General features: G+C 48.5%; 2 protein-coding genes across 2 annotated transcripts; both read right to left on the reverse strand.

Moving 5' to 3' along the window:
- Positions 1–7: 7 nt before the first annotated feature.
- On the reverse strand, positions 8–2,247 carry LOC136550117 (uncharacterized). The gene is made up of 5 exons (XM_066541600.1): positions 2,134–2,247; positions 869–1,950; positions 692–771; positions 536–607; positions 8–451 (listed from the first exon to the last, which is right to left on the reverse strand). The coding sequence occupies exons 2-5, from the start codon at positions 1,898–1,900 to the stop codon at positions 190–192; spliced, it is 1,446 nt and encodes a 481-aa protein (XP_066397697.1). The 5' UTR covers positions 1,901–1,950; positions 2,134–2,247; the 3' UTR covers positions 8–189.
- A 250-nt stretch (positions 2,248–2,497) lies between these two features.
- LOC136550119 (uncharacterized protein At2g39795, mitochondrial-like) lies at positions 2,498–4,459 on the reverse strand. Its single transcript, XM_066541601.1, has 4 exons — positions 4,149–4,459; positions 3,699–4,051; positions 3,431–3,610; positions 2,498–2,633 (listed from the first exon to the last, which is right to left on the reverse strand). The coding sequence occupies exons 1-3, from the start codon at positions 4,353–4,355 to the stop codon at positions 3,451–3,453; spliced, it is 720 nt and encodes a 239-aa protein (XP_066397698.1). The 5' UTR covers positions 4,356–4,459; the 3' UTR covers positions 2,498–2,633; positions 3,431–3,450.
- Positions 4,460–27,053: the final 22,594 nt, after the last annotated feature.

Raw genomic sequence — 27,053 nt, forward strand, 5'->3', positions numbered from 1 at the left:
GTGCATTCATAGATAATCAAGGGAAGTGCATACGAAAATTATACAACTTCTTACGCCATAAACAGCAACCCTGGTCCAATGTAACAATTGAACCCTAAGTACAACAACAATAACATTATACCAGTAACAAAAATATAAACTAACTGATACATCCCCAACGCAAAAGAGTCCAATATCATTCACTTTGTATCAAGTGTAGTTTGTGTTCAAGAACGGGTTCTTGTTGTAGAAGGGGTTTGTGAAACTGCTGGTGAGGCTTTCATTGACTTTCTTCCCTTTCACCGCTGAGTCCGCCCTCGGGTTGAAGTTGTCATCAAGGTCGATGTCCTCAAAGGTAGCCCAGCCCTCAGTGCCAGTGATGTCCCTCTGCTTCTCCATCTCTTCGACGTGCTCCTTAAACTCTTTCTTAGCGGCGGTGATCACGCCATACCCGTGCTGATCACACCATGCCCTGCCAACAAAAAAAATGTCGCCATCTCAGTTATGAGAAATCATGTGCCGCCTAATCTGAATGGTGGATGGCCCAGTGATCTACTTTGGGAAGAAGGGCTTGAGGTCAGACTTGTCCACCGGAAGCTTTGTTGAGATGGCATCGATCTGCTGATTCCTACAAAATCCAAGACTCCATCTTTGAGCAACAGAAGATCGAAAGAAATTACATTGACAAAGAACAGAGTGAACTACAACTTACGAGAAGTTCAAGTTCCGATTTGTAGATGATAGCTCAGCCTGAATCCTTGAGAGCTCTTTCTTTGTGTTCTCCACCAGCACCTGTGATTCCAGATGCATATTGTAACTTCATCACTGGTACCTCTTGAAATAAACTTATACGTTATACAGGATGAGAGGAGTCACCAATTCACAGTACCTTATCACGCAGCAGCTCGGAAGCAGAGTCATCATCCCTGTTCGAGTGCAGCCTCGTCTTGGCCCTCTTGGCATCCGGGCCAGAGGCAGCTGCCATGGGGCTCGCCTCCAGCTGGCACTCGCTGTAGGATGAGCGCGGAGGAGCACGCTGCGGCTGCTCACCGGTGGCTGCCGCCTCGCCACTGTTACAGGCGCCAGCTTTCTTCCACTTCTTGATGCCATCGAACCCCCACGAGCTTTTCTTCTTACCTTTCACCGTCTCTTTCTCGTCGACCCCTTCCTCCCCCGCAGGCTCCTTGTTCTCGGTGCCATTGTCGCCGCTGTGGAACATCCCCGCCAGATGCCGCCTCTTCCCCTTCTCGGCCTTCCCGGAGGGCACCGCTTCGGACGGCGAGCTCTCGGGAATGAGGACTGACGCGTTGTTGGCGTTGTTATGGTCCACCGGGGCCAGCGGCGGCCTGTTCACGTCCTGATCCTTCTTGGATCTGCTCTTCCATGGCGTGATGAAGGCCTTGTGCTTTGGCTTGTCGGAGGCCGCCGCAGTGGCGGGGGGAGGCGGCGGGTCACGGAGGTCGATCTCCGACCACTCCTCGGCCGAGACCTCGGCGTCGGGGCAGTCGACGACGACGCCGAACGCGGCGAGCCGCTGCACGAGGGGCGCCTTGGACGCGTTGTACTCCGCCGCGGAGACGCACTTGGAGTAGAGGAGCTCCTGGAGGAAGAGGAGCTTGTCCCGCAGCACCGCGGGCTGCTCGGGGTGCTGCGGCGGCGCGACGAGCGCCGCGAGCATGGTGCCGCGGAAGGCGGCGACGTCGGAGGCCGGGACGATGCCCTCGCGGTGGAGCGCGGCGAGGTGGAGGATGCGGTGGAAGGACTCCTGCTGCCACTTGAGCTGCTCGGCGTGGCGCCGCGCGGCGGCCTGGTCGGCGGTGAGCCGCCGGCCCACGCGGAAGGAGGGCAGGATGGACTTGCAGAGCGACGCGATGGTGTCCTGCAGGCCCGAGTAGTACGTCGGCGTGTACGTGTACCCCATCGCCGCAGAGCTTTCTGCCGGCGCTGCTGCTTTGGCGATCTCTCGAGAAGCTGAGCAAAGGGAGCGTCAGAGAGTGATGGTTCTCGGAGAGAGGAGAGGTGTGATTTGGTGAGCGAGCTCCTCTGGTTTTGTTTGGCTTTTGTCCCAACGGCTGCGGGGGTGAAACTAGCCGTTGAGGTGAGGGTTGAATCTGTAGGTGGACCCCGCTTGTCAGTGAGGTCATAAGCACATACCTCATGCCTGTCCCCTCTTTCTACCGGGCGCACTGGCAGCTTCCCTTGCATATGCGACTGTTGGATTGAGGTTCATGTGCTAAGGTCCTTCTGACTTCTGAAACCTCGCCCCGCTTAATCCAACCGTTGCAGGCCTTTTGACATTGGACTATCAGAATTTAGAAGAGCAGATTACTCTAGCACGCACGTAGCAACTCCATGGAAATCCAAAATGAACAGATTTGGCATTGCAAAATAATCCAACGGGGGAGATTTTAAAAGATACACCGTTGAGAACAACCTTATCACAAAGAAATGATAATACGGTAGGATATTCAGACCATCAATTTCCAAGAGCCCTGAGCTATCTAAACTGGTAAAAAAAACTTCTTCAGTACACAATAGTCAGATAGCACGGCAGAGGGGTGGATGATCAGAGGGACTGCAGGAGACCATCACCAGTTGTTGGAGCCTATTCGTTCCCAGTTCAGGAAGTAATCATGCTTACATGGGCAGTGTGTCTGCAAGTTGAGAGAGGGTTCAGAGATTTCAGGGAGCCAATTAATGATTAGTATGGCTTATTGTGGATACAGAATAGTAATAGAAAACAGGTTATCTGGTGCATAGTTGCATCAAATTCCTCAATCCAGTTATGAAAAATTGAAGATTTTCCCAGAGAGGCAACACAGAAACTTATTTCCGGGGTTCTGGTTGTGGGTTGCCACAAGTTGGCTACAACAATTTAACAGCAGTAACCTACTGAAAATTAACACAGGTAGGCCATCGGCAAATGGCTGTATATCATTTGACAGTCTTGTTGGACCACATGTATTCCGTTTTCTTTCAGAAACTAAACTACCCACACTAGAGGTTAAAACCCAAAAGCAAGCTTGAATTTACAGAACACGAGCTGACTGTAGATAAAAATTTTATCAACAAAGTTACTTCTACTTTCCTTTTCATCTCTCTCTTAGGTCTATTCTTCAACAAAAAATCGAGACAAAGCAAAATATCAACAACATTTCTGGTGACTGCCAAACAGCTGCTAGCTCATCATCATCATTTCCCCACCCAGATTAAGCGGGAACACCCACAATACTATGAATTTTGAAACGATTCCCTACCTAATGGATGGATTGTTTGTTTTTCCCCTCCCTCAACATTCAGGGTTTAGTTGTGACCGTGTACCATTATTCATGGGTAATTATACTTCGACCTTTTTCCAACAATTTGCCTTTAACTTGAACTCATTTCTACGACAACTCGGACTAAATTTACCTACAATCAAGGAGACATCCATATTCATCACCCATATTACCTGCTGTGTGCGTTCTTATCCTACTTGTCAAGGAATGATTCGATAGTCTTCAGCCACCGGAGCAGCTCCATCTTCTCCTTGTTTGCCACGTAGTCGTGCAAGAATCCGGCGAGCTCGTCGTCCACCTCCCTCTCCTTCAAGAACTTCGTCACTGCTTCCCTCTCCTCAGCCCCCAGTTTCCTGTGAACCAAATCACACAAAACCTCTGGAAACGAACGAACAAACTGCTGGACACAGACAGCTCACTACACCACACAGTAATCCATACTCGAAATCGCGCCCACCACGACCAACACCACCACTGCCGCCAGCCCTGAGGGTGAGCACGTGGCGGACGGCGAGGTCGTCCGGCCAGGCGGAGCAGATGAAGCCGAGGACGCGGTCGCCCCGGGTGACCTCGACGATGAGGCTGAGGTGGAGGCGGGGCCCACGCTCGAGCGACTCGACGCGGCGGAAGAGGGGCGCGTCGTCGGGGACAAGCTCTGCGGCGCCGTCGAACATGGTGGCCTCGACCTTCACCTCCTCGGCTCCGGCTCCCGCGTTGGCGCGCGCGGCGTGGAGGCGCACCCACTGCTCCCCTGGGCGGTCCTCCACGGCGAACGACTTGAGGCTACTCGGCGGCTGCACGAAGAGGAGGAAGCCGTGAGGGTCTTGCTGAGAACTTGAGGCGTCAATCGTGCGCGGGGAAGGCGGAGGGAGGGAATTATTACTGCCTTACCTGGTAGGGAGGGCGGCGCTCCGCGAGGTAGGTGATCTCGGACCGGAGGAGGCGGAGGAGGCGGTCATCTAGTGGGGAGCGCAGAGGCGCGACGACGGAGGACGAGGAGGAAGTGGAAGCGGAAGCGAAGGCGGCAGCGACTCGGGGGGTCGCGTGGGCGCCGCCGGCGGTGAGAGAGAGCGCGCGGCGGAGGATGGCGCACGCCATGTGTTCGAAGCTTTGCCTCCGCAGGGTGCGGACCGATGGTCTCTGATAGATGTGACGACGGACCCACGTCGTTTCGTCGTCGGGCTAGCCCAGCAATGCCTGTGCCCCGTTCGGCGGCCCATTGCGGGCTACTACAATGCAATCCGGCGCACCAGGAAACGGGCTTTATATACAAATCATTACAACTAGCAGATTCTTTTTTGAAGAAACAGAGGGGGAAACTGAAGAAAATTTATATAAAACAGAAGAAAATGATTAAACATACACATTGCTCAGCGCAGGGATTAAACCTAATAACTAGGAAATAAGTGCATAGTGGTGACTAAAGGTAATTTAAACTCTCAACACATCTGGTGATCACACAACATACATGACATAGTACTACAAATAAATGACATGGTACTTCATTACAGAACCGGTGCACACTCCGATCTTGTTTATACCAACTCACGATCCTTTTATTTGGGCTGCTATTACATTAAGTATAGTAGTACACATCACTGTACCGCACGTTTCTTTGAATCAGTGTTCATCTGAATGACTGAATCAACGTTAACGCACGGAAATTAAAGGGTACTAACCTCAACATACATGAGGGTAACCGAAATGAAGTAGGAAATGACCATTACTGTTGCGAAAATTGTGGACTGAAACTCTCCGGTGTCACCAAACCACATACTCGCAGTCACCGCGATGCCCATGACAGTAATGACATTCCAGATACGCGATGCCATTTAACCAGCAGATTCTTGAGACGATGCTACAGCTGTGGGTGTTAGCGCTAGGCCTACCCATGACAGTATATATAGAGAAGAGAGAGCGCGATATTACAGATTTTGGAGGGGGTGAGAAAATAAGGGTCTGTTTGGTAAGTACAGGTGAAACAGTTTTTTTTCTTCGGCCTCAAAAGTAGCTCCGCCAGTGGAGTTGAAACTGTTTTAAAACCGTTTAGCAAAATAAATTCTCATGATAGACAGAAAAAAATGACCATAATAATTTTTATCTTTTTTTCCCCTAGTTTCCTATTTCTTCTCCTTATTGGCTTGTGATTCTTATCTCCTACCTTGATGTCCCATCCACCCGTGCGCCCCACCCTGATGCCATGTCCCAACCCCGACGCTTATGCCCGCCCTCCTAGCGGGTGGGCGCTTTCATGCCCGACAAGCCTGCCCCATCTCATTCTGGCAATGCTGCTCCCCAGGTCCATCCGCCGCTGGCGCCATCGCCCTTCCTTGCTCCGGCCGGGGGGGGGGGGGGGGGGGGGGCAAATCCACCCATGGTCACGCTAGGCCCACCAGAGTCAGAGGAAGCTAAGTGAAGCTAGTATTTTCAGCTTCTCCGGCGGTTCTTGGCCTGTGAGAGCACGTTTTGGGGGCTTAAAGCGTGAAGCTGTTTTCAAAACCCCTATTTGGTAGTTGAAGCTGTCTCATAAGATGTACCAGACACACCCTAAAACTATGTTTGGTTCAGCTTTCTGGGAAGTGCTTCTACTGGCAAAAGTAGAACACCAACAAAACAGGTAGAACCAGAAGTGCTTTTTCAGAAGGAGCTATTTACGCGTAGTACAATCTTCACATCACCGTGACCTCTTCTTTTGGCTTTCAGCTTTTCCAAATGAATGGAAATAGAGACGTTTTAAGAGGGATAACAAAATAAATAGATTTCATAGTTATTTTAACCAAACAGATTATAATTTTTTATAGCACATAGTTCACAATAGGGCCCCGTTTAGTTCGCTGGCAGATTTGGCGCCGCCAGAATTTGTAACACTGTAGCGCACTGTAGTGTTTCGTTTTTATTTGGTAATAATTGTCCAATCGTTGACTAATTAGACTCAAAACGTTCGTCTCGTAAAGTACAACCAAACTGCACAATTACTTTTTGATTTCGTCAACATTTAGTACTTCATGCATGTACCGCAAGTTTGATGTGACGGGGAATCTTCTTTTTGCATAGTGCCAAAATTGGAAATTTGGTGGAACTAAACAAGGGCTAGCTTTTTTCGCATCTCCTAGTAACTTTTTCACAACTCACACTGGATCGAACAGGAAGAGTACAAGATTAGTACTTTTGTAGCGGGTTCGCCAGTACTTTTGTAGCGGGTTCGCCATTTTGTTCCCTTATTACAGCAACGACAAACTCCTGGCTTAGAACGAATTAATCGCCATGTTCATTTAGGCTTGTTTGGCTGATAAGCCAGGTCTGAAAGTACTGTTGGCTGATTTGGTGTGAGAGAAAAATATTATTCGTTGGCTGAAAAAGTACGGTTGTCGGGGACCTAATACCGGGGTACCCAAGGAGGTGGAACTAATAACCATCGAACGTTAAAAACTCTCGGACGGATAAGGGCGCCACTACGTTTCTTGCCCGAATGACGGGAGTTTGGGTCTGCCTCGCCCGACGCCCGTGGGCCAGCTCCGCTTCACCCGAGGGCTAAGGGCCAGACTCCGCCTCGCCCGACGCCCGTGGGCTAGCTCCGCCTCACCCAAGGGCTAAGGGCTAGACTCCGCCTCACCCGACGCCCATGGGCCAGCTCCGCCTTGCCCGACGCCCGTAGGCCAGCTCTGCCTCGCCCAAGGGCTAAGGGCTAGACTCTGCCTCGCCCGACGGATAAAAGCTAGGCTCCACCTCGCCCGACGTCCGAGGACGGACCTCGCCTCGCCCGATGTCTACAGACTAGTTCCGTCTCGCCTGATGACCTCTCCCCGCTCCCTCATAATGATAGGTACAGGGTAAGACAAGACGTTCGGGTCAGCCGCGGCATCAAGGACCATACCCTACGCCCTTGCAGGAAAGTACCATCAGGGCGTGACGGGACGGGCGCTTAGACCCTTCTAGGCATGGCAGAGCCTGAATAGTGTTGCGGGCGCGTGCTCTTCGCCCTACAGTGTTGTAGGCGCCGCCTTCAGCCTCCGGGCAAAGAACCCGACGCGGACACACGACAACCACTACGTTCCAAGCGGGGACTCCCGTCTCCTACAGTGACAAACGAGCAGTCACCGCGCCATCCGCTCCCCACGGGGTCGGAGATCAACAACCCCGTCCGACACGCCGCCCGCAGGGGCGGGACGGGACGCACCCACTTGCTAAAAGAGGCTAGGGCATGGCCTACGAAGATCAACAAGCACACCGCTTCTGACACGGTCTGCCATGTTATACAGGGCAGGCATGGGAAAAAAGGAACACCCGGCTCCTTCGAAGGACCTTCTATACCTTTGGTATTTTCTCCTTTCTCCCATCTATAGCCCCTGCTCCTCCCTTGGTCTATAAAAGGGAGGGCAGGGCTCTCCACTAGAGGGACCGACTTTTGATGGACAACACAACACACATCACACACAGTCAAGCTGCTACCAGGCTCTTGGCATCCTTTTGACCATTCCATCAGAGACTTGGGACCAGTCCCTCTCTCGACCGTTTGTACCCCCTACTACGAACCATTTTCGGTGCTAATAACACGAGCAGCAACAGACTGGACGTAGGGACATTCAGTCCGAACCAATATAAATCTTGTGTCCTTTAGCGCACCATCCAGGCCTAACGCACATCAATATAAATTTACTTGCCGGTGTTTGTTCAAAACACCGACAGTTGGCGTGCCAGGTAGGGGACTTTGCGCGTTCCAAATCAGGTCTTGGATGGCTAACCACGCAATCCGCTGGGTCCTAGGTGTGCATGTGCATTTCGGTGACCTGGATTTCATCGTCATATTGGGAGGAGAGCTAGCGCTAGCCCACGCGGCCGTCCAGTCTCTCCCCTCCGTCAACTTTAGCTACCGGAGGCTTGAGGGCCAGCCCGGAGTCTCCCTTGGACCCTAGCCGTCTAGGGAGGCCCCGCGCTGCATCACCCTCGACGGCGTTTCCGTTCGGCCTCCGCAATGCTACGGCGACCGCTGGCCACCTTCTGGCACTACACATGGTTCAGCCACCCACAGACAGCGAGTTCATAGGGGCAATTGAACATGATACAGAGACTCTTCACAAGCTCCTCACAGAGGAGCCATGATCGTCCTCTGGCTCTGACTCCAGTAGGGGAAGTCATCACCCTTCCCGGGAATGCTTCATGGCGCAAACCCCCAAGGGGCGCGTCGAAAGCGTCTCCGAGGAGGAGGCTACCCCGACAAGCAACCCTGATGGTAGGTCTGGGGGGAGGCAGCGGCCCCATCTCGCTTGAGGATGGAGCAGCTGAGAGCCCGGAAGCTGGAGATCGATGAGGCTGGACAAGGGCTCGTCCGGGAGTACGCGGACATCAATCGCGAGATCGAACGCCGCGAAGACGGTGGGCGCGCGCACCACGGCCCGCACTATATACCAAAGGATCCTCACCAACGACGGAACCCTCCCTCACTTCGCTCGGGCGAGCCAAAACATCGCCTCTGCGACGCCCTTGCTGCACGGCCTTCTAGAGGCCACGACGTTCGAGGATCGCCAGGCCCACCGAGAAATTCGCACGTTGCTCGAGCGTGTGGCGGCGCAGCAGGCGAAAAGCTCGTTGTCTCAGCGACGCGAGCCCGACGCCAGCCAGCGCATGCCCTTGGTGTGCCCCACCAAGGACGCATCCATTTACCAGACACCGCCAGGCGGTAGGAAACACACCGCTGTCCTGGTACATCAACGTCTCAGCCACAACCGCGACGTGCGTAGCACCATCGACGCCCGTAGGCGCACCCACAGCGACGCAAGGGAAGGAGCCCACCGTGGCTATCATCCTCGACGCTGTGGATGCTACGACAGTGGCGAGGACCGAAGCCCGAGCCCTGGCCTGCCAGGCCCTCAGGCCTTCAGCCGACACATCCTCAACGCTGCCTTCCCACCAAGGTACCGACCGCCTACCAATATCCCTAAATATTCTGGGAAAACAAACCCCGAGCTTTGGCTCGAAGACTGTCGGCTTGCCTGTCAAGCCGGTGGTGCGAGTGATGACGATTTCATTATTCGCAATCTCCCGCTATTCTTGGCCGATTCAACATGAGCGTGGTTGGAGCACCTACCGTCCAACACCATTCAAAGTTGGGTGGATCTGATGGAGATCTTCGTGGGAAACTTCCAGGGCATGTACAAATGCCCTAGAAACCAATGGGACCTCAAGAATTGCCGCCAGAAGGCCAATGAGACCCTCCGCATCCAGTGCTTCTCTCGGTAGTGCAACAAGCTCCCTAACATCACCGACGCCGACATGATAGGAGCCTTCCTATCTAGGACAACCTGCGAGTCTTTGGTTCACAAGCTAGGGCGTAGGGGCCCACAGACTACCAAGGAACTCCTAGACATCGCCACTAGCCACGCCTCAGGAGAGGAGGCGGTCGGAGCCATCTTCGACCATTCCGATGGCAAGGCGAGGCGGGACGAGGGTGCCGACAAAGGTGCCTCCAACCGTCCCGCCAAAAGAAAGAATAAGAAGCAACGATGCGACAATTCACTCGTGGCCACTGCCGACCGCAAGGGTGGCCGGAAGCCCATGGAGGGCACTCCGAACCACTTTCAGAAAATGCTCGAGGGGCCATGCCCAAACCATGCTTTCCCGGCCAAGCATCTATACAAGGATTGTGGCCTCATGCGCAAATACTTGTCCGGAGGCCTCAACAAAGGGGAGCAGGGGAAGGAACCTGCCCCCACCACAGACAACGCCGAGGAGAAGGATGACACCTTCCCAACGCCAAATGGCGCCCTCATGATCTTTGGAGGATCAGCGGCCTATGACTCTAAGCGCCGCCAGAAGGTCGCACGCCGCAAGGTCTATACGGCCGGACCGGCCATGCCTGCCTTCCTCCGGTGGTCAGAATCCGCCATAACCTTCGACCAAACGGACCATCCGGATACCGTCCCACACCCAGAAAGGTACTTGCTTGTTGTCGATCTGATCATTGGCCCAAAGCAACTCACGAAAGTACTGATGGACGGAGGCAGCGGCCTCAACATCATGTACGCCAAGACGCTTGATGAGATGGGCGTCGACCGAATGAACCTCCGCCCCATCCAAGCGCCTTTCCATGGCATCGTGCCTAGCAGACAGGCCGTACCACTGGGACAGATCGATCTGCCCGTCACTTTCGGGGATCAGTCCAATTATAGGACTGAGACCCTCACCTTCGACGTGGTAGGGTTCTCCAGAACCTTCCACGCCATCCTAGGACGACCGTGTTACACGAAGTTCATGGCCGTCCCCAACTATACATACCTCAAGCTGAAGATGCCGGGTCCCCACGAGGTCATCACCGTCGGCACCTCCTTCTAGCGCACTTACGAGTGCGAAGTCGAAAGCTGCGGCCACGCCATCCCAAAGTTAGCTCCGGGGGCGGACTCTCCTTGAAAGAGAGTCTCCTCGGCTGGTCCCGCCATCCCAAAGTTAGCATCAAGGGGTCAAAAATTCGAGCGAAAAGAGGAGCGCGGGGAAAGAAAGCTTACGAAGTCAACAAACCCCGATTTTGGCCGCATTGGGGGATGCCCCGGCACTGGATACACATGATCGAGGACACCACCGATGGAGTCCTTCGTAGGATCCATCGCCTCCTTGATGCACTGCGCTACCTCGGAGGGAGGAAGCGCTTCATCAACGAGCACCGTCCCTTCAAACGGCACTCCAGGCACCATCCGGTGCAGGGGGAGAGTGCGCACCATTAGCGGTGCCACCCTCGCGTGGTAGGCACCAATAATCCCTGACCCCTTCACGCCCCAGTCCTTCAGAGTATGGAGGGTGGCGAGAAGATCGGTGATATGCTTCTTCTCCTTGGTCAGGATGCCCCACTTCCACGACTCCGGGGCCTCTTTAATGAGGTGCCCTGAATACTTCGGCAGGGGGCATTCACGTCGTCCCTGACGTAAAACCAATGTGAATGCCACCCCTTGTTGGAGGGCGACAAACACATCAACGGGTAGCCGCTCGACCGAGTATGGCGTAGATGAATGCTGGCACATCCCATCGGCACACTCACCTCCTTCCCCCCAATCCGCCTCTTCGATAGACTGACGATAAAGAAGTGCCGCCACAGATCAAAGTGAGGATCGATTCCTAGGAAACCCTCACACAAGGCAACAAACGCCGCCATATGTTGAACCCCATTGGGAGTAAGATGCTGCAACTCCATCTGGTAGTAATCCAATAGCCCCCGAAGAAATCTATGCGCAGGTACGGTGAATCCCCGCTCATGAAAGATAGCAAAAGACATGACATACCCTTCGGGCGGCGACGACTGGTCCTCATCACCGAGCAGCAGCCACCCCTCGGTAGCGGCCGATGGGCGGAGAAGGCCACGGTGGACGAGGCCCTCCAAACGCCGAGGGGTAATTTCGGATCTGCCCCATAGCTCCATTGAGGCGTCGGGAGAAAGGTGGGTGCGAGCTCGACGGTGGCTGCGACATGGGCACGAGCTTGACGGCGGCTATGACGTGGATGCAAGCCTAACAACGGCGGTAGTACGGGAGCTGGAGGCTAAAGCGATTGACGGCGGAAGATTCAGACGCGAAGGCGAGGAGGCAAAATATGGAACCCTGGGGGCGAACCCCGTGGTTTTATTGGGGCGATGGATGCGAGAAGGGCAACCGTCCGCCTTGATCTCCGAGCCTACCACGCGCACCATCGTGTCACCTCGCGGGACACGTGCACATGATCCCTATCCCTTCCCAAAAAAATCACGTCGGACGGTTCGCCTTCCCCAGGCGGACCAGGACTCTCTCCTCATCGAGGGGACATAGGTCACAGAGCTTTTCCCTCCGGTCCACCAAGGGCCCCGGAGCCAAAGGGCCGTCCCAATGAGGGATAGGCCCGCAAACTACCGGGACTCAAGGACGCAAGCATCACCAGGGCCTCAATCTGCAGTCGGGTCCCAGCCAGGCCGGCACTGAATAAAATTTCCGCGAACGGAATACCACGATCCCCTTAAAATATCCAGTTGACGAAAAACCAAGTCTTTCAGCCTAACCCGCGAAGGGTCCGATACTACCCCCCAGGCAACTCTACTCAAATCACCCGGGGGCTCAGGGGCTACACCTCACGCGCACCCGATGGCGAATTAACTCCGGTGAAATCGAAAGCACCCCCTGGCGATTCTGTCCGAATCACCCGGGGGCTCGGGGGCTACTATCGGGGACCTAATACCGGGGTACCCAAGGAGGTGGAACTAATAACCATCAAACATTAAAAACTCTCGGACGGACAAGGGCGCCACTGCGTTTCTTGCCCGAATGACGGGAGTTTGGGTCCACCTCACCTGACGCCCGTGGGGCAGTTCCGCTTCGCCCGAGGGCTAAGGGCTAGACTCCGTCTCGCCCGATGCCCATGCAGTGGGCCAGCTCCGCCTCGCCCGAGGGCTAAGGGCTAGACTCCGCCTCGCCCGACGCCCATGGGCCAGCTTCGCCTTGCCCGACGCTCGTAGGCCGGCTCCACCTCGCCCAAGGGCTAAGGGCTAGACTCCGTCTCGCCCGACCCCCGAGGGCCGGGCTCGGTCTCCCCCGACGGATAAAAGCTAGGCTCCACCTCGCCCGACGTCCGAGGACGGACCTCGCCTCGCCCAATGTCCCTGCTCCCTCATGATGATAGGTACAGGGTAAGACAAGACGTTTGGGTCAGCCGCGACATCAAGGACCATACCCTGCGCCCCTGCAGGAAAGTACCATCAGGGCGTGACGGGACGGGCGCTTAGACCCTTCCAGGCGTGGCAGAGCCTGAATAGTGTTGCGGGCGCGTGCTCTTCGCCCTACAGTGTTGTAGGCGCCGCCTTCAGCCTCCGGGCGAAGAACCCGACGCGGACATACGACAACCACTATGTTCCAAGCGGGGACTCCCGTCTCCTACAGTGACAAACGAGCAGTCACCGCGCCATCCGCTCCCCACGGGGTCGGAGATCAACAACCCCGTCCGACACGCCGTCCGCAGGGGCGGGACGGGACGCACCCACTTGCTAAAAGAGGCCAGGGCATGGCCTACGAAGATCAACAAGCACACCACTTCTGACACGGTCTGCCATGTTATACAGGGCAGGCGCGGGAAAAAAGGAAGATCCGGCTCCTTCGAAGGACCTTCTATACCCTTGGTATTTTCTCCTTTCTTCCATCTGTAGCCCCTGCTCCCCCCTTGGTCTATAAAAGGGAGGGCAGGGCTCCCCACTAGAGGGACCGACTTTTGACGGACAACACGACACACATCACACACAGTCAAGCTGCTACCAGGCTCTTGGCATCCTTTCGACCATTCCATTAGAGACTTGGGACCAGTCCCTCTCTCGACCGTTTGTACCCCTACTACGAACCATTTTCGGTGCTAATAACACGAGCAGCAACAAACTGGACGTAGGGACATTCAGCCCGAACCCGTATAAATCTTGTGTCCTTTAGCGCACCATCCGAGCCTAACGCGCATCAATATAAATTTACTTGCCGGTGTTTGTTCGAAACACCGACAACAACTTATAAGCCAAATAAGCCCAAACGAATGAGGCGAATATTACTGGCATGGACCTTGGTGCCTCAGCCCAGCGTGTATATACAGCGTTAGGTTTGGTGCCGCATGTATGTTGTTGTCCTTCCGACCTTCCCTAGGTTAACATTGCTTATTAGATAACACGAATTAATATCACTGACATGGACCTTGGACATTGTTCAGATAAATTCCAAGACGCATGGGCCGACCGGCAGCTCTGATATATCTCCGCCATGATTTGTTTTTATGTGGAAATATTATTTGTATTTCTTGGTTGGCACGCAAAACGGATACATCAACGACAAACTCTAAGGCTCTAGGCTTAGATAACACAAAGACATGGACCTTGGTGCCTCAGCCCCATCGTGTATTTTATACGTTACGTTGGGCTTGGTGCCGCATGTATATATTATAATTATAGTCCTTCCCTAGTGTTACATTGCTCCTTTCACCAGGCACTTAGGTATCTCAAAACAAGCATTGTTCAGATCGATCGATATATTTTCCAAGACGCATGGGCCGGCCGGCAGCTCCGATATATCTCCGCCATGATTTGTTTTTATGTGGAAATACTATTTGTATTTCTTGGTTGGCACGCAAAACGGATACGGACGAGGCAGACTGAAATTCTTTCACAATTTCGGGAATCATTTTCTATATTATTATCAACGGTACATACTGCATAAATATAACGGTACAAATGCCTGGCGGCGTTACAAGTAAGAAGAAAGAAGCATGCTTGGTATTCTCCGCATGCATGGAGTGTTGTATGGGTGCGCCTGTCCATCACGCACGGAGGCAAATCTAACGCATGCATGCAGTGCTGTAGGGGTGCTCATGTGCATCACGTATGCAAATCTTTTTTTTTCCCTGTCGGCACCCGTCCAGGAAATAAAATTGGCCCGGTGTCCAATTCTCTAGATGGATTTCTACTCTTGAATAAATGACACATATACCTGAGATTAATCACACGGTTGATAAATAAGACATAATCACCCTGTTCGCTTGTTGGTTTCAGCCAGGCTTATTCAATCAGCCAACAGTGTTTTTCTCTTACAACAAATCAGCACCAGCCAGCCCAAAGCAACCCAGAAACCAGCCAGCGAACACGCCGATAGATTTGTTGAGCACGTGGTTCTTTTAGTGCCACGTGTCGTTCATCAACGGTAGAGGCCCATGTCAGGAGAATTGGACCCTGGGTGCAGGCTTTTATTTCCCGTCCAGCGCCCTGCACCCATCCTCAAAAAAAAAGTACCACGTAAAGTAGCTATCTCTGCAGAAGATTGAGATAAGAACGAACAAAGTAAAAGCTCTAGTATTACCGAACCCTTGCTCCTGAACCCCTTTTCCAGTTCTTCCGAGGCTGTCCACACCATGCCGTCGGGCTGCCCGACCCCGCTACCACAAGCAAGGTGACCGCGGAGCCCCGCGTACGCGGGCTCGATGCGGACCTCAAGCTGGGAGCTGGGAGCCGGGAGCCGGGATTACTGATGAGTACAGAGTAGTTCGCCATATATATGCACTGCAAGGTGGATGTTGTGGGCAGAAACGCGGTAATCTACGATGACAGGAAAGCAACAGGTCATGCGTTTGACAGCTTATGTATTCAGTATCACGGCCGGCCCTGAGGGCGGGCAAGCGGGGCGGCCGCCCTGGCCCCCAATCCCATGGGCCCCACTCGCACCCAATTCTATGGGCCCCACTCCAGGTATACAATTAGTACGTAGCTATATCAGTATACGGCTTGGTTGACTCGTTAAGGCCCACGGTTGCCTAGCAGATTGGCGTTCGCGATTTGTTTGTTCACTCTGCGACTGCGACTTCTCATCTCGGAACCAAATCCGGAACACAATGCAGCAACTACGACGAGATTAGCCAACTCAACGGCGGCGCCGCGGCAGGCGGCCAACTCGGAGTGAGACTCCAACGAGGCGTACGTAGCTTCGTATGAACTAGGTATGCACTAATATCCGAAGTCCCCCAAGCCACCGCCAGCAGGCTATGCTAGTGCCGGGACATCCGGACAAGACGCCCACGTAGCCTGTCCCCGTGCGCAAATGCTGATTTTTATTCCCGCCCCACATGCGCACCCGCCCTGTTGCAGTGCCCACGCGTCTAGACGACTCGCCTCGTCCCCGCAGCACGCCCTGTCCGCCTAGATTCGAAGCCGCCCGCCTCGTGCCGCACGCACACCCCGCCCCCATCACTCCCCGACCACTGGTCTCCAGCTCGCCGCGGCCCATTCTCCAGCGTCCGTGCCGTGCCACCATCACTCCTTGTGCCCATTGACTCTCCAAATAGTATGAAATACGTGCAACATGAAACATTTGAATGCAACATCCGTATAAAATGGATGAAACATTTAGAACATACACTTGCAACATATATGTGAAACATATGCAACATCAGATAAAACACTTGCAACTTGCGACCATGAAAACATGTACTGCAACATAAGACTGAAACGACTAAAATATTTGAAACATATTCTTGCAGCATATGTGTGAAACATATGCAACATCCAGATCAGAACGCTTGCAACATACGTCTGGAACAAATGAAACATTTTGAATAACACCTCTGAAACACTTGCAGCATGCCTCTGAAATACTTGCAATATGTGCAACATTCCTGATCTACTTTTACAACATTCATATAAAACAATTGCAACATACCTCTAAAATACTTACAATATGTGCAACGTCTCTGATCTATTTTTGCAACATCCATATGAAACAATTACAATATATCTCTGAAACATCTGAAACACTTGAAACATACGCTTGCAACATGCGCTTCCATCGCAACATCTCCTTGCTGAAGTCATGCGTCACGATGGCTACGGCATCGTTCATGTGTTTTTTTCTCGAATACCCAAAAAAGTTCCGTGGTCTATGTGTACATAAGGGCTTTAAAATTTTGTTTCACCCTGGGGCCCTAAAAATTCAGGACCCGCCAATCAGTATTCGTGACGACTGACGATCAAAAAGAAGAAATGACAAGAAAGTTGTATATAGATGGAGGATAAAATTACGATGTGGAAAACAAGGTGTAGATAACGACCGGCGCACTACGGTAGCTTCGTGTTGGATGCAGATAATAACCTTAGCTTTCTATTCCATAAATCTTATTAAACTTATGGAGGTATTCCCTTCATCCTTAAATGTCTGTTGTTTTCGTTTTCCAAGAAACAATTTTGACTAAATATATATTAAAAAATATTAACATTTATGATACATAATTAGTATCATTGAATAGATATTTGAATCTAGTTTTTTAATAAATTTATTTAGAGATAGAAATGTTGCATGTATTTTCTATAAATCGAGTCAAAATTATCGACACGTAAATTGTGACAACTACCGTTTAGGGACGGAGGGAGTACGTGCTGATCCAAGCATCTACCTCTACAAACAAGGGAGGAGCCAAGTCCGAGGAGACCTGGTTTGTTTTTTTTAGGAATGAGACCTGGTTTGTTTATACATTCCATCACAATCGTCAATGTTTTCATCTTGTTGTTACCAGCAAATCTCGTCGCCTATCGGCCGGCCGGCCGGCTTCCTTGCCTAGGCATAGTTTTTTTAATTCTACTAGGTAGCATGTTCTTGCGTTGCTACAGGATAGCTAACAATTTATATTAAAAACACACGGATCGTACGATAAGATAATAATACTGTAAAAATTAAATACCAACGTTAAAGTGACATATAATCCAAAAATCATAGTTTGTGAAATTAACAATCACGGAGAGCGCGGCATCACAGGCTCACAAACTCTACTATATAGATTTTTCCGTGATGCGGCTAGGATCATACTCGTGCGCTGCAACGGGAATAAGATAATGCCATGATAATTTGAATTCGATCGTACCTTGTATTGTTAAAAAAATGATTTTGACCGTGACAGTTCGCAACAATCCATTTGTAGCCCATAGTTGTAATTTTGGATGGAGACATTTATTTAAATACCCATGCATCTCCTACTCACAACAATCATAAACCGTATTTGTAGTTATATATATAGTTTTTTAGTTTAGTGCCCATACTTTGCCTAAATACTGGCCGCTCCAACAAATCACCCGACCTCTCACAACCCGGAGGTGAAAGGCTACAGTGCCATGAAAATTAATCACTCAATTTATGCTCATTGATGCCTCCTTATATGCAGTCATCATTTTAGAAAACCATGAAAAGCCTTATGAAGGAAGCCTCATGTTAACAACAAGAATAAGCCTTTTGCAGATGATGGCATTCGGAAAGAAGAAAAAAGATTGGTATCAAACAATCCCTACTAAACCTCGGGCCCAACACAAGGCCTTAACCTAAGCCTAAAAGCATTGATTACTTAACTATCAGTCAACAAGCTCCTAGTATATACTTGATAGGACAATTACTTAACAGGTTCTTCTGAGGACTTGCATAACATTGCAGTTACAAAAGCTAATAAGAAAAATATAGTTTAACAGTTTAGACTTTAAAAACTCTACAGGGAAACAAAGAAAGCAATGGTCAACCGGTTAGACACCCGTCGCCAATGATCGCCTAGTCAGCGAACTTCATGTCCTAAGCAGTTGTGGTGAGTTACGCAACGGGTCGCAGGTCGGATGGCTTTGGCTATCAAACATACAAGTAATAACTTAATGAAACATAAGAGAAATCCATGAAGCATTAAATTGATGAATAGTGTAAGAACCTGCATGTCGGTTGGTTTTGGCTATCAATCAGATTTGAGCAGGCTATTGCCACACACTCCAGCAAAACGATGATTGACTACATCCTGCAAACTACCACGCACCTGTTCACGCAAATTTAGAGTCACAGCGCTGGAGGTGACCAAAGGCTGAGCACTGGATTGAGCCAACTCTGATGTAACTTGCCTCCACTCGATCTGTTGCATCATATTGGCCTTGCTTATCAACTGTTGGATCATCGCTTCCAGACTTTCCTTGACCTCCGGCTTGAACAGCGTGTTACGGCCCAAGATGGCCTGGCATCGGAAGAGGAGGCCGCAGCACATGTGCCTGGGCCGCACCCGAGGCGTTCCAGCAGAGCAAAGGTGCCGAGCACGCGTACCAGCGGAGATGAGTGGGCGAGGGCGTGAAGCGGCGGCCTTCTGGGGAATCTGATATAAGTGTATTAGGTTAGAGGAGAGAGGGGTATCAGAAAACGTGTAACAACCAACTTGTCTCCTACAAGCTTCCTCTGAACTATCCCCTTGCTTTGCTCTCCTTCCTCCTTCCAATCAACTACTACTTGCCTCAATCTGGAGAACTCGTCTTGGTTTTAACACAGCGCCAACCATCTTCTGAGCATTCTTCCAATCCTTAGCAGCACCGGCTTCAGTCCCAACCAAATAGAACCCTGAAAGCACAAGTCACTTTGTAATTTCCAGATTGTCCATAGGACAACAGAGGAGACTATATTAGTTACTGCATGTCTCTTATTAGCAATCCACAGGTTCGCCACGGATTCAAAATCCCTTCCAATATTCCAATCCAGAATGTCACTCACTATTAAGCAGAGATTAGAAGAAACACAACAATAAAAAAGGTCGCGTAGGACAAAAGGATTACACTGAATATTGTTTTGTTGGTCACAACTCACGATTCACGTGATACGCACTCATGTAAATTTTTGCAACAAGTATGGTCCGCATATATATACGCAGTGCAAAGTGGATATGTGGGCAGACACGCTTAACTTACGATGACAGGAATGCAACAGGCCATGCGTTTGACGGAATATAATGGAGTAGCGTCAGCCGTCAGGACAAGAGCTTATGTATTTAGTATTCGTGACGATCGGTGTTGATAATAACCCGGGCGCACTGCCGTAGCTTCGTGTTAGATGCAGATACATAACCTTAGCTTTCTATTCCATAAATTTTATATTAAACTTATGGAGGTCAGAGGTATGTGCAAACCCAAAGCATCAATCTCTGCAAAACAATGGAGGAGCCAAGTCCGAGGAGACCTGGTACAATCCTCAATGTTTTCATCTTGTTGTTACCAGAAAGTCTCGTCGCCTATCGGCCGGCCGGCCGGTTTCGTTGCCTAGGCAGCTCTTTTACTTCTATTTCTCCTCACCTAGTCACGGCTTCTCAAACTAGCGCGGAAATGAGTTTCTGATGCGTCTGTGCCCCGTACGTTTTACTCAGGATGGAAATGGATCGGATTCGCATGGAATCGGATCCGAATGTCACCTTTACCATATTTTAATTCGAATATGAATACGGATACGGATATTTTTGAATACGAATATAAAAACGGATGCCTCAGATTCGGATTTCTATTCGGATATTTACTAGGTTAAACTTAAAGTGTATATTGTTAAATTTCACATATATGAATAAAATTTTACTACTAGTTCATTATTAGCTGAAGTTAACTAAATGAAAGTACAGTTCTAATAATCTCTAATATCGAAGTAAACTAAATTATAATGGATATATTTATTAAAATGGTAGGTTAAGTGAAGAAATTCAAATAAAAATTGCAGAAAACAAATAGCCATTTTGCTTTATCAATGTTTTGGAATTACAAAATTACTACACAAGTAGAGGTTAAATTATTTGTGTATATAACATAGACAAGGATAGCTCATAAAAAGAATATAGTTATTAATAATTATCTAATCTAATAATTAAAAATATCAATTAATTAATCAATATTATATTTATATAAATATATAAATATTTATCATAAATATAAATTATATAAAACAATTTATATCAATAAATAAATAAACAAAAGTATTAAAATAATTTAAAACAACAAATATATTAGGTTTAAACTAAATTAGAAAAATACTAAAATTAATTTAATCTTTATGTATCCTTAATAATTTTAAATTAATACTAAAAGTTATTTATAGATATACTATTAAATGGTTCCAATGCATTATTAGTAACAATAAAATTAAATAATTGGTTACTCGTTATGAAGAGAAAACCTTTAAATAGGTTCGTGATACCTTGTTTTCTTTGTGGATACGGATATCACCGGACATGTCGAATATGGATCTAGAATCGGATGCAGAAAAACAATGAAAAATGAATTCGAATATATCCATTTAGTTACCACATTAGAAACGGATACCAATACGGATATCAATATTATAGGTTTTATATCAGATAATTCGGATATCCATTTACATTTTCCATCCTTAAGTTTTACCTGTTTAATTTCTCCATGTTTGAATCATAAATGACATCCGCTAAAGTCTTTACGCAACCGAGTGAGTTTACATGTTCAGCATGTAGTTTCCTTTCAGATGCAAAGAGGAAGCTTGTTGGAATCTATACATATATCTATACCATATACCTAATAGTAAAGAGACAAAATTTCAGCCTATTTCTTTGGTACCCATTTTTTGTATGGCCTCCTCTAGTTAACTCCGTGAATGTGAAAATTATTTCCTTTCATCTCTCTACAACTCTCACCTCCATGTCTAAAGCTCGCTTGTTTTATTTATAACATATATGCGGATTTTTTAAGTAACTTGGATAGGTATAGGAGTCCTAATACAAACATGAATAGGAACCAAATCTCTTCTCTACCTAATATGGAAGCGATTTTTCCAACCCGCTTTTTTTATTCATAGATTCTATTTTCATCCGTGGACTATCGAAGAGTTTCTTGTTTGACAAGATCTCCAGCATATTCCAAAAATCAAATCCACGCAGCTCTCATATATATCAGACAATGAAACAAATCATAACCTTTTTCGTTCGAGGTGATCAACATGGCCAATGCAAGAAGGTGGTGGAGGACGCCTGCCCTGGTGTCATCTCGTGTAGAAATTAGACAAATCTTGCCTTAATCCGTATCTATATCAGATATTAAAGAGTTCTGCCTTCCGCGTGCTGTCCAGATTTACCGGCTTAGCTCGGACACTGTTTTGTTTTTTTTTCCTTGGTCCAGACTCCCTTCGGTGGCCGTCCGTGGTTTTTTTCGTTTTTTTGTACCTTTTCTTTTTTTCCCTTTGTTTTTTTCCTTTTTCGTTTCGGACGATCGTTCACTGTTTTTCTGTTACTTTGTGTCTGTTCGGTGGCGCGGCTTTTTCTTCTGTTTTCTTATTCTTATATAATTATTAAAGACAAAAAAACAAATCTCTATCTCTTCTCTACAACTAAAACATGCATAACTATTCTGTCCACACGTATGACATCAAAGCCGCTCCATGCGATCAAATCAGGAAGCCAACGAGCACTCGCTCCATGCGATCAAATCAGGAAGGCAGCACGCACTCGCTCCATGCGATCAGCTCAATCCCCATAACAGTCGCAGCAAATCAGGAAAGCAAAAATCAATTCCCCGCGATAGACATTTTTTTGTGCCACAATCACCGCTTCGGGTCGTCGGTCTGCCCCTGCGATCCCCGCCTGCTTTCACCACGCTTCCCCCGCGCGATATAAAAGGAAACCGCCATCCGCGTCGCTCCCCCGCGATTCGTCCGCCACCATCCGTGTCGCTCCCCGTGATTCATCCGTGAGAAAAGGAATCGCCATCCAACTCGCGCCCCTCGAGATTCGACCGCAGACAGACAATTGCTCTCCACGCGCGGCTACCGTTGTCCTCATCTGCTACCCCGTCGTCGCCGTCACCCGCCAGGATCTTGCGTCGTCATCACCGTCGCGGGCAGTCCTCGCCATCATCGCCCTCGCCTTTGACGTCCTCCATCTTCCTCACCAGCCGATCCATCCACTGCCGACTGTCGCGGGAGGGACTAGAGGACCTCGTGGTATGCCTCCTACCCGTGCTGCTCCGTGCCGCCTGGAGGATGTGCGGTTCCGATCCTGCCAGATGCCGCTACCGCGTGCACGCCACCTGCATGTGCTGCTTCGGCCCCAAGACGACGGGGCCGGCCGTCGAAGAACCCTGCCCCCGACCAGCCCTCGGGTAGCACGGCGTCCCCACTGGCGGCGGCCGAGGCGGAGGTGATTGGGGACTACGAGCGCGAGTGGGCCGCGAGGATCCAAGAGAACATGGAGCGGATGTAGGAACTCGACATCCTTGACCTCGCGCAGACCCTCAGCTACTCCGCCGCCGCCTCGGGTCACGGTACTGGCAGCATGCAGTGGCGCCGGAAGCCCGTGGAGCCGGGGTCCGCTGGCAGGGCCAAGGTGAGGTCCACGTTGCCGGTGCCCTCGCGGAGGTCGCTCAGGTATTACTTTCTCTGATCTGGGTTATCAGCCTCCATGGAGGCATGGACTCCTTCCTTTAGCCGTAGGAATTTCTACTTGCTTTAGAAGCCGCCCAGAGAGCTGTACGAACAAGATGTTGAATATCTGAGTTCTTAGCCCTTACTGATAATAGCACCCAGGCGAAGGAATTCCTTGATTTTTTTCAGCTCTTTCTCCTGTATAGCAACACACGCCGATGACAAGCCTTTCGTTATAAGCAGCTTCAGGGTTCATGTAAATGGGGAGCCAGCCGCATGCTCGCATTGCATTTGTATACAACACACTGATGAAGAAGCATGAGACACAAAGTAGCCAAGTAGAACCATCCGAGCGGGATCTCCATGAAGGTAAGTCGACTTCATTTGTGGAAACCTCAGCGCTAACAATCTATTCGATAAAATATGTGTGATATGCTTGTCCTTAGCTGCTACAATTAATAAGTACTTATGTATTCATTTGCATTGTTCAATTAGAAACTATATGGATTCCATACATAAATAATTTTTGGGAAAAGTTGCAGTTCATATTCATTGTGCTTCATATTATTTTGTGACCAAATGGTGTGTAGAAAATAGAATATATTCATATTGTCCCTTCGATGTTCTGCAACAAAGTAACGGCTTAACCAATTTTTGTTCGGTTTCTTGCCACGGCCAACAGCTTCCAGTTCATAAAAAACTGAGCTCCCTTTCTCTCAGTTGGGATTGGGGTTTGGTGCTCGCTCAACGATCTTATTTTGACAGCTACCTAGCTACCTATTTCAACAAATAATATTAACTCAGGAAGCATCTGCAACCAAATTCCAGCATATTGTGTTGTTGCAACTGAGCCTTCATTCAATCCATTTGCAGAATTCTAAATAAGCGAGCCTTGTGTCCTGAGGATGTTTGTTTCTTTAGTGATGAAAAATCAATAAAAAGGTATTCAGGTGTATTTTTGCTCACTAGACTTTTGATAGTACATTGATAGGTTTTTGTTTGTGTTTTGAAGGCGGTGGTGAGCGCAGCCGAGTTTCTCGAGCGCAACAGCGCAAGCCTTAGTGAGCCCGCTGCTCTTGCTTCATTTTACCTTGTCCACCTTCTCTCGGTCCTTCCCATTTGGATTATGCATTTACTGTAGTTTGTTAATATGCGTTATGAATCAGGCTCTAATTACGAAATAGTAATGCCAATGTCTTGTTTGGTTGGACAACGGTTGTGCCTGCAGTTATCACTATTGGTACTAGAAATCTAGGCATTAAGTACTTATTACTTTGATATTTGAAGGGCAAAGGTTGTTCTTTGGTTCAGTATAAGGGCAAAGTGTACTTTCTAATGCACAAACTATATAAAAATAGGAGTACTTACAAGTATGCTCTATAAGAGATAGTGTGTACACTCAAATGTCATAATAAAAATACATATGTGCACTATACTATGAAAAAGGAAGGTGGAATCATCCTTTTCAAACTGTATATGACTATTGTTCAAAAATTCATGGTATTAACAACTGAGATGTGACTGTTGTTGTAGGTGCAGGACAAAAATTACTTGGGATTTACAATAAAGGATCCCTAAAAACATATCAAGAATCCACAAACATTATTATTCAACGGTGCGAGTTTCTGAAGGTGGTTAAGTTAGGATTCTCCGATTTGCTCGTCAGTGCATTGAGTCAAGAAATAGCTAGCCATTGCTATGATATATATTTTTTTGTTTACAGGCTTACAATCTAGTCATTGTTGTTTTGATATTTGTTTTTGGCTTATCCCTGTTTTAAAAGTGTGACAATACTCAGATGGTGATTATGGTTCTTTGTTTGAGTCCAGTTAAATTGGCACTCAATTCTAATTTCATTTGTGCTGATACATGTATTCCTAAGCAAACCAATTTGGGTGAATATATACATAGGCTTTCCTTCCACCTGTGCATGTCCTAACACTATTGGCTCATGTATTTCTTCTATTTTATTTTAGGTTGTTGAGCTCCAGCGAAAGCGACACCTTGAGCAAATGGCATGATCAGCATATAAGGTTGGGGGCCAAATCACTTGAAAATAAACAGTATGGTTGGATCAGGTATGGCATGCCGCTGCTTACCCTTTTTTCTTGATAACCAAAATCTTATGGTCTCTGCATTTAGGAAACACAGAAAAATTAAAAATCTATCAAAGCATTATTGAAAATAGCAATTCTATGATCAATTGGCATTGAACTCTATTTTAGACTTTAGTGTGTCTGAGTCAGCATATTCTCACTTGTAATTATTTTAGGTTTGTAAATTATGCCGAAAAGGTACAACAATCTGTATTGAAAGTGGCGTGCGTGATTGTGTCTGTTAGCAGACTTGTGGCATTCAATATAAAGGATCAAGTTTTTTTAATGCTTGGACAGGTCTGTTCATAAATGGCATAATTTGGCACTCAGCTCAAGGCAAATGGGATAGCTTTCCAAAGATGAGATTGCTGGGTTAGGACAATTGTTCAAAGTAGTGGATGCTAAAAATAGAGTTGCAATTACTTTTGGTGATCTTAGAGGAAGTTATAGGAGATTGTCGACACGGAATTTTTGTCCCGTGCCGAGGACACACGAGCAAGCCAGAAGGGTTCGCTCAATGGAGCTAGAGATCCGCCTAGCTTCAGCGCAGGGATGGTCGATCCTGCGCAGGGATGGTCGATCATGCGCACTCCTCCTAAGACGTGTCAGTCAATTTGACCCTACAATTGACAAGGAGAGAAAGTTTATCAGTAATTAAGGGCGGAACGTACCGGTGTTGCCAGATAGTCCCGAATGTGCGGCTCTGAGAGCCGATATGAAAGGAGATCGACTAAATAGTCGATTCTAGCATATTCATAAGAATGAATCGGTCAAATCTCATAAGGTTGTGTAAGAAGAATCGGTTATCGTTCAGGATGAATATCATTCTTTAAACAAATATTGGTCAATGGCAATAAGATATTAATAATAATTGGTTTATGCTGAGCCAATGACTGCAAGTAACCGAACCACTTTTCATATAAAAGAAATAGCTCATCATCATTTAATCATTTAATAAAGATAAATCTAATGAACATATTAGATCTTATTTATCGCTATGACCAGTGGGGCATGAGGCAGAATCATGCAGACCGTAGAAACAACAATAGACTCGATGACCCTAACTTATTACTAATATCAGTGGGGCATGAGACAGAATCATACATGTCGTAATACAATAATAAGATCATGGGGCTAACACATCTTTCAACCTATCTCTACTTCAACGATCTCGTGATGTGAACTGTTCGTGAGGAAAGCGCTTGATATTGGCTAAAACAGCCGATTCAGGCATAGCGCACAGTTAAGGTCATGCCCTCTCAGGAACAGATGTACCGATTAATGATCCCCACTCCACGGTGCTAACAGTGGGGTGTGAGGCAGAATCACACATGCTGTGATAACGGGCCATGGAACAGTTCTCGCTAGCCAATAGATCTACTCAAGATTAGACACGCCTAAACCGTACGCTATGCACGATCAAGATTGATATAAAACATCTGATAAAACATAACTCATCGTTTAAAGTGCAGATTAGATCAAATTTGGATTAGCAAATGATAGGTCAAACAAGATATAAGGCCGATCTAGATCAATCCCAATCGGACGAAGTGATATTGCTGTAATTAAATAAATAATGAAAGCAATAAGAAATATCGGAAACTTAATGAATATATCCGAAGGAATGCCACCCTTAGATAGAGCTGATAACTTGACCTTAATCTAGTTTGAGCAGTGGAGGTCGATCGGATCGATGTAGCCGTACTTGAACTAGACAAGAGTCGATAACTAACTTATACTAGAGTCACAGTGGAGGTCGACCGGATCGATGCTGCCGTACGAATAGAGGTATAAGCCATGACAGTACTTATAGACAAGCAGTGGAGGTCGACCAGATCGATGCAGCCGTACTTGCTAAAGAACTCGCTGAGATCTACTCTACTCCTACTCCTAAGGAGTGGGCAGAGCCAAAAAAGTAAATAACTGGTATTTGATTGATTGTGTGTCTTTTACAAAAACCGGGCTTTGATATTTATACCCGAGACCTGCGCATGACTCCTAACTAAGCACGACTCATAATCTTTAGCCCT

The sequence above is a fragment of the Miscanthus floridulus genome, chromosome 4, assembly GCF_019320115.1.
Source record: "Miscanthus floridulus cultivar M001 chromosome 4, ASM1932011v1, whole genome shotgun sequence".
Classification (NCBI taxonomy): domain Eukaryota; kingdom Viridiplantae; phylum Streptophyta; class Magnoliopsida; order Poales; family Poaceae; genus Miscanthus; species Miscanthus floridulus.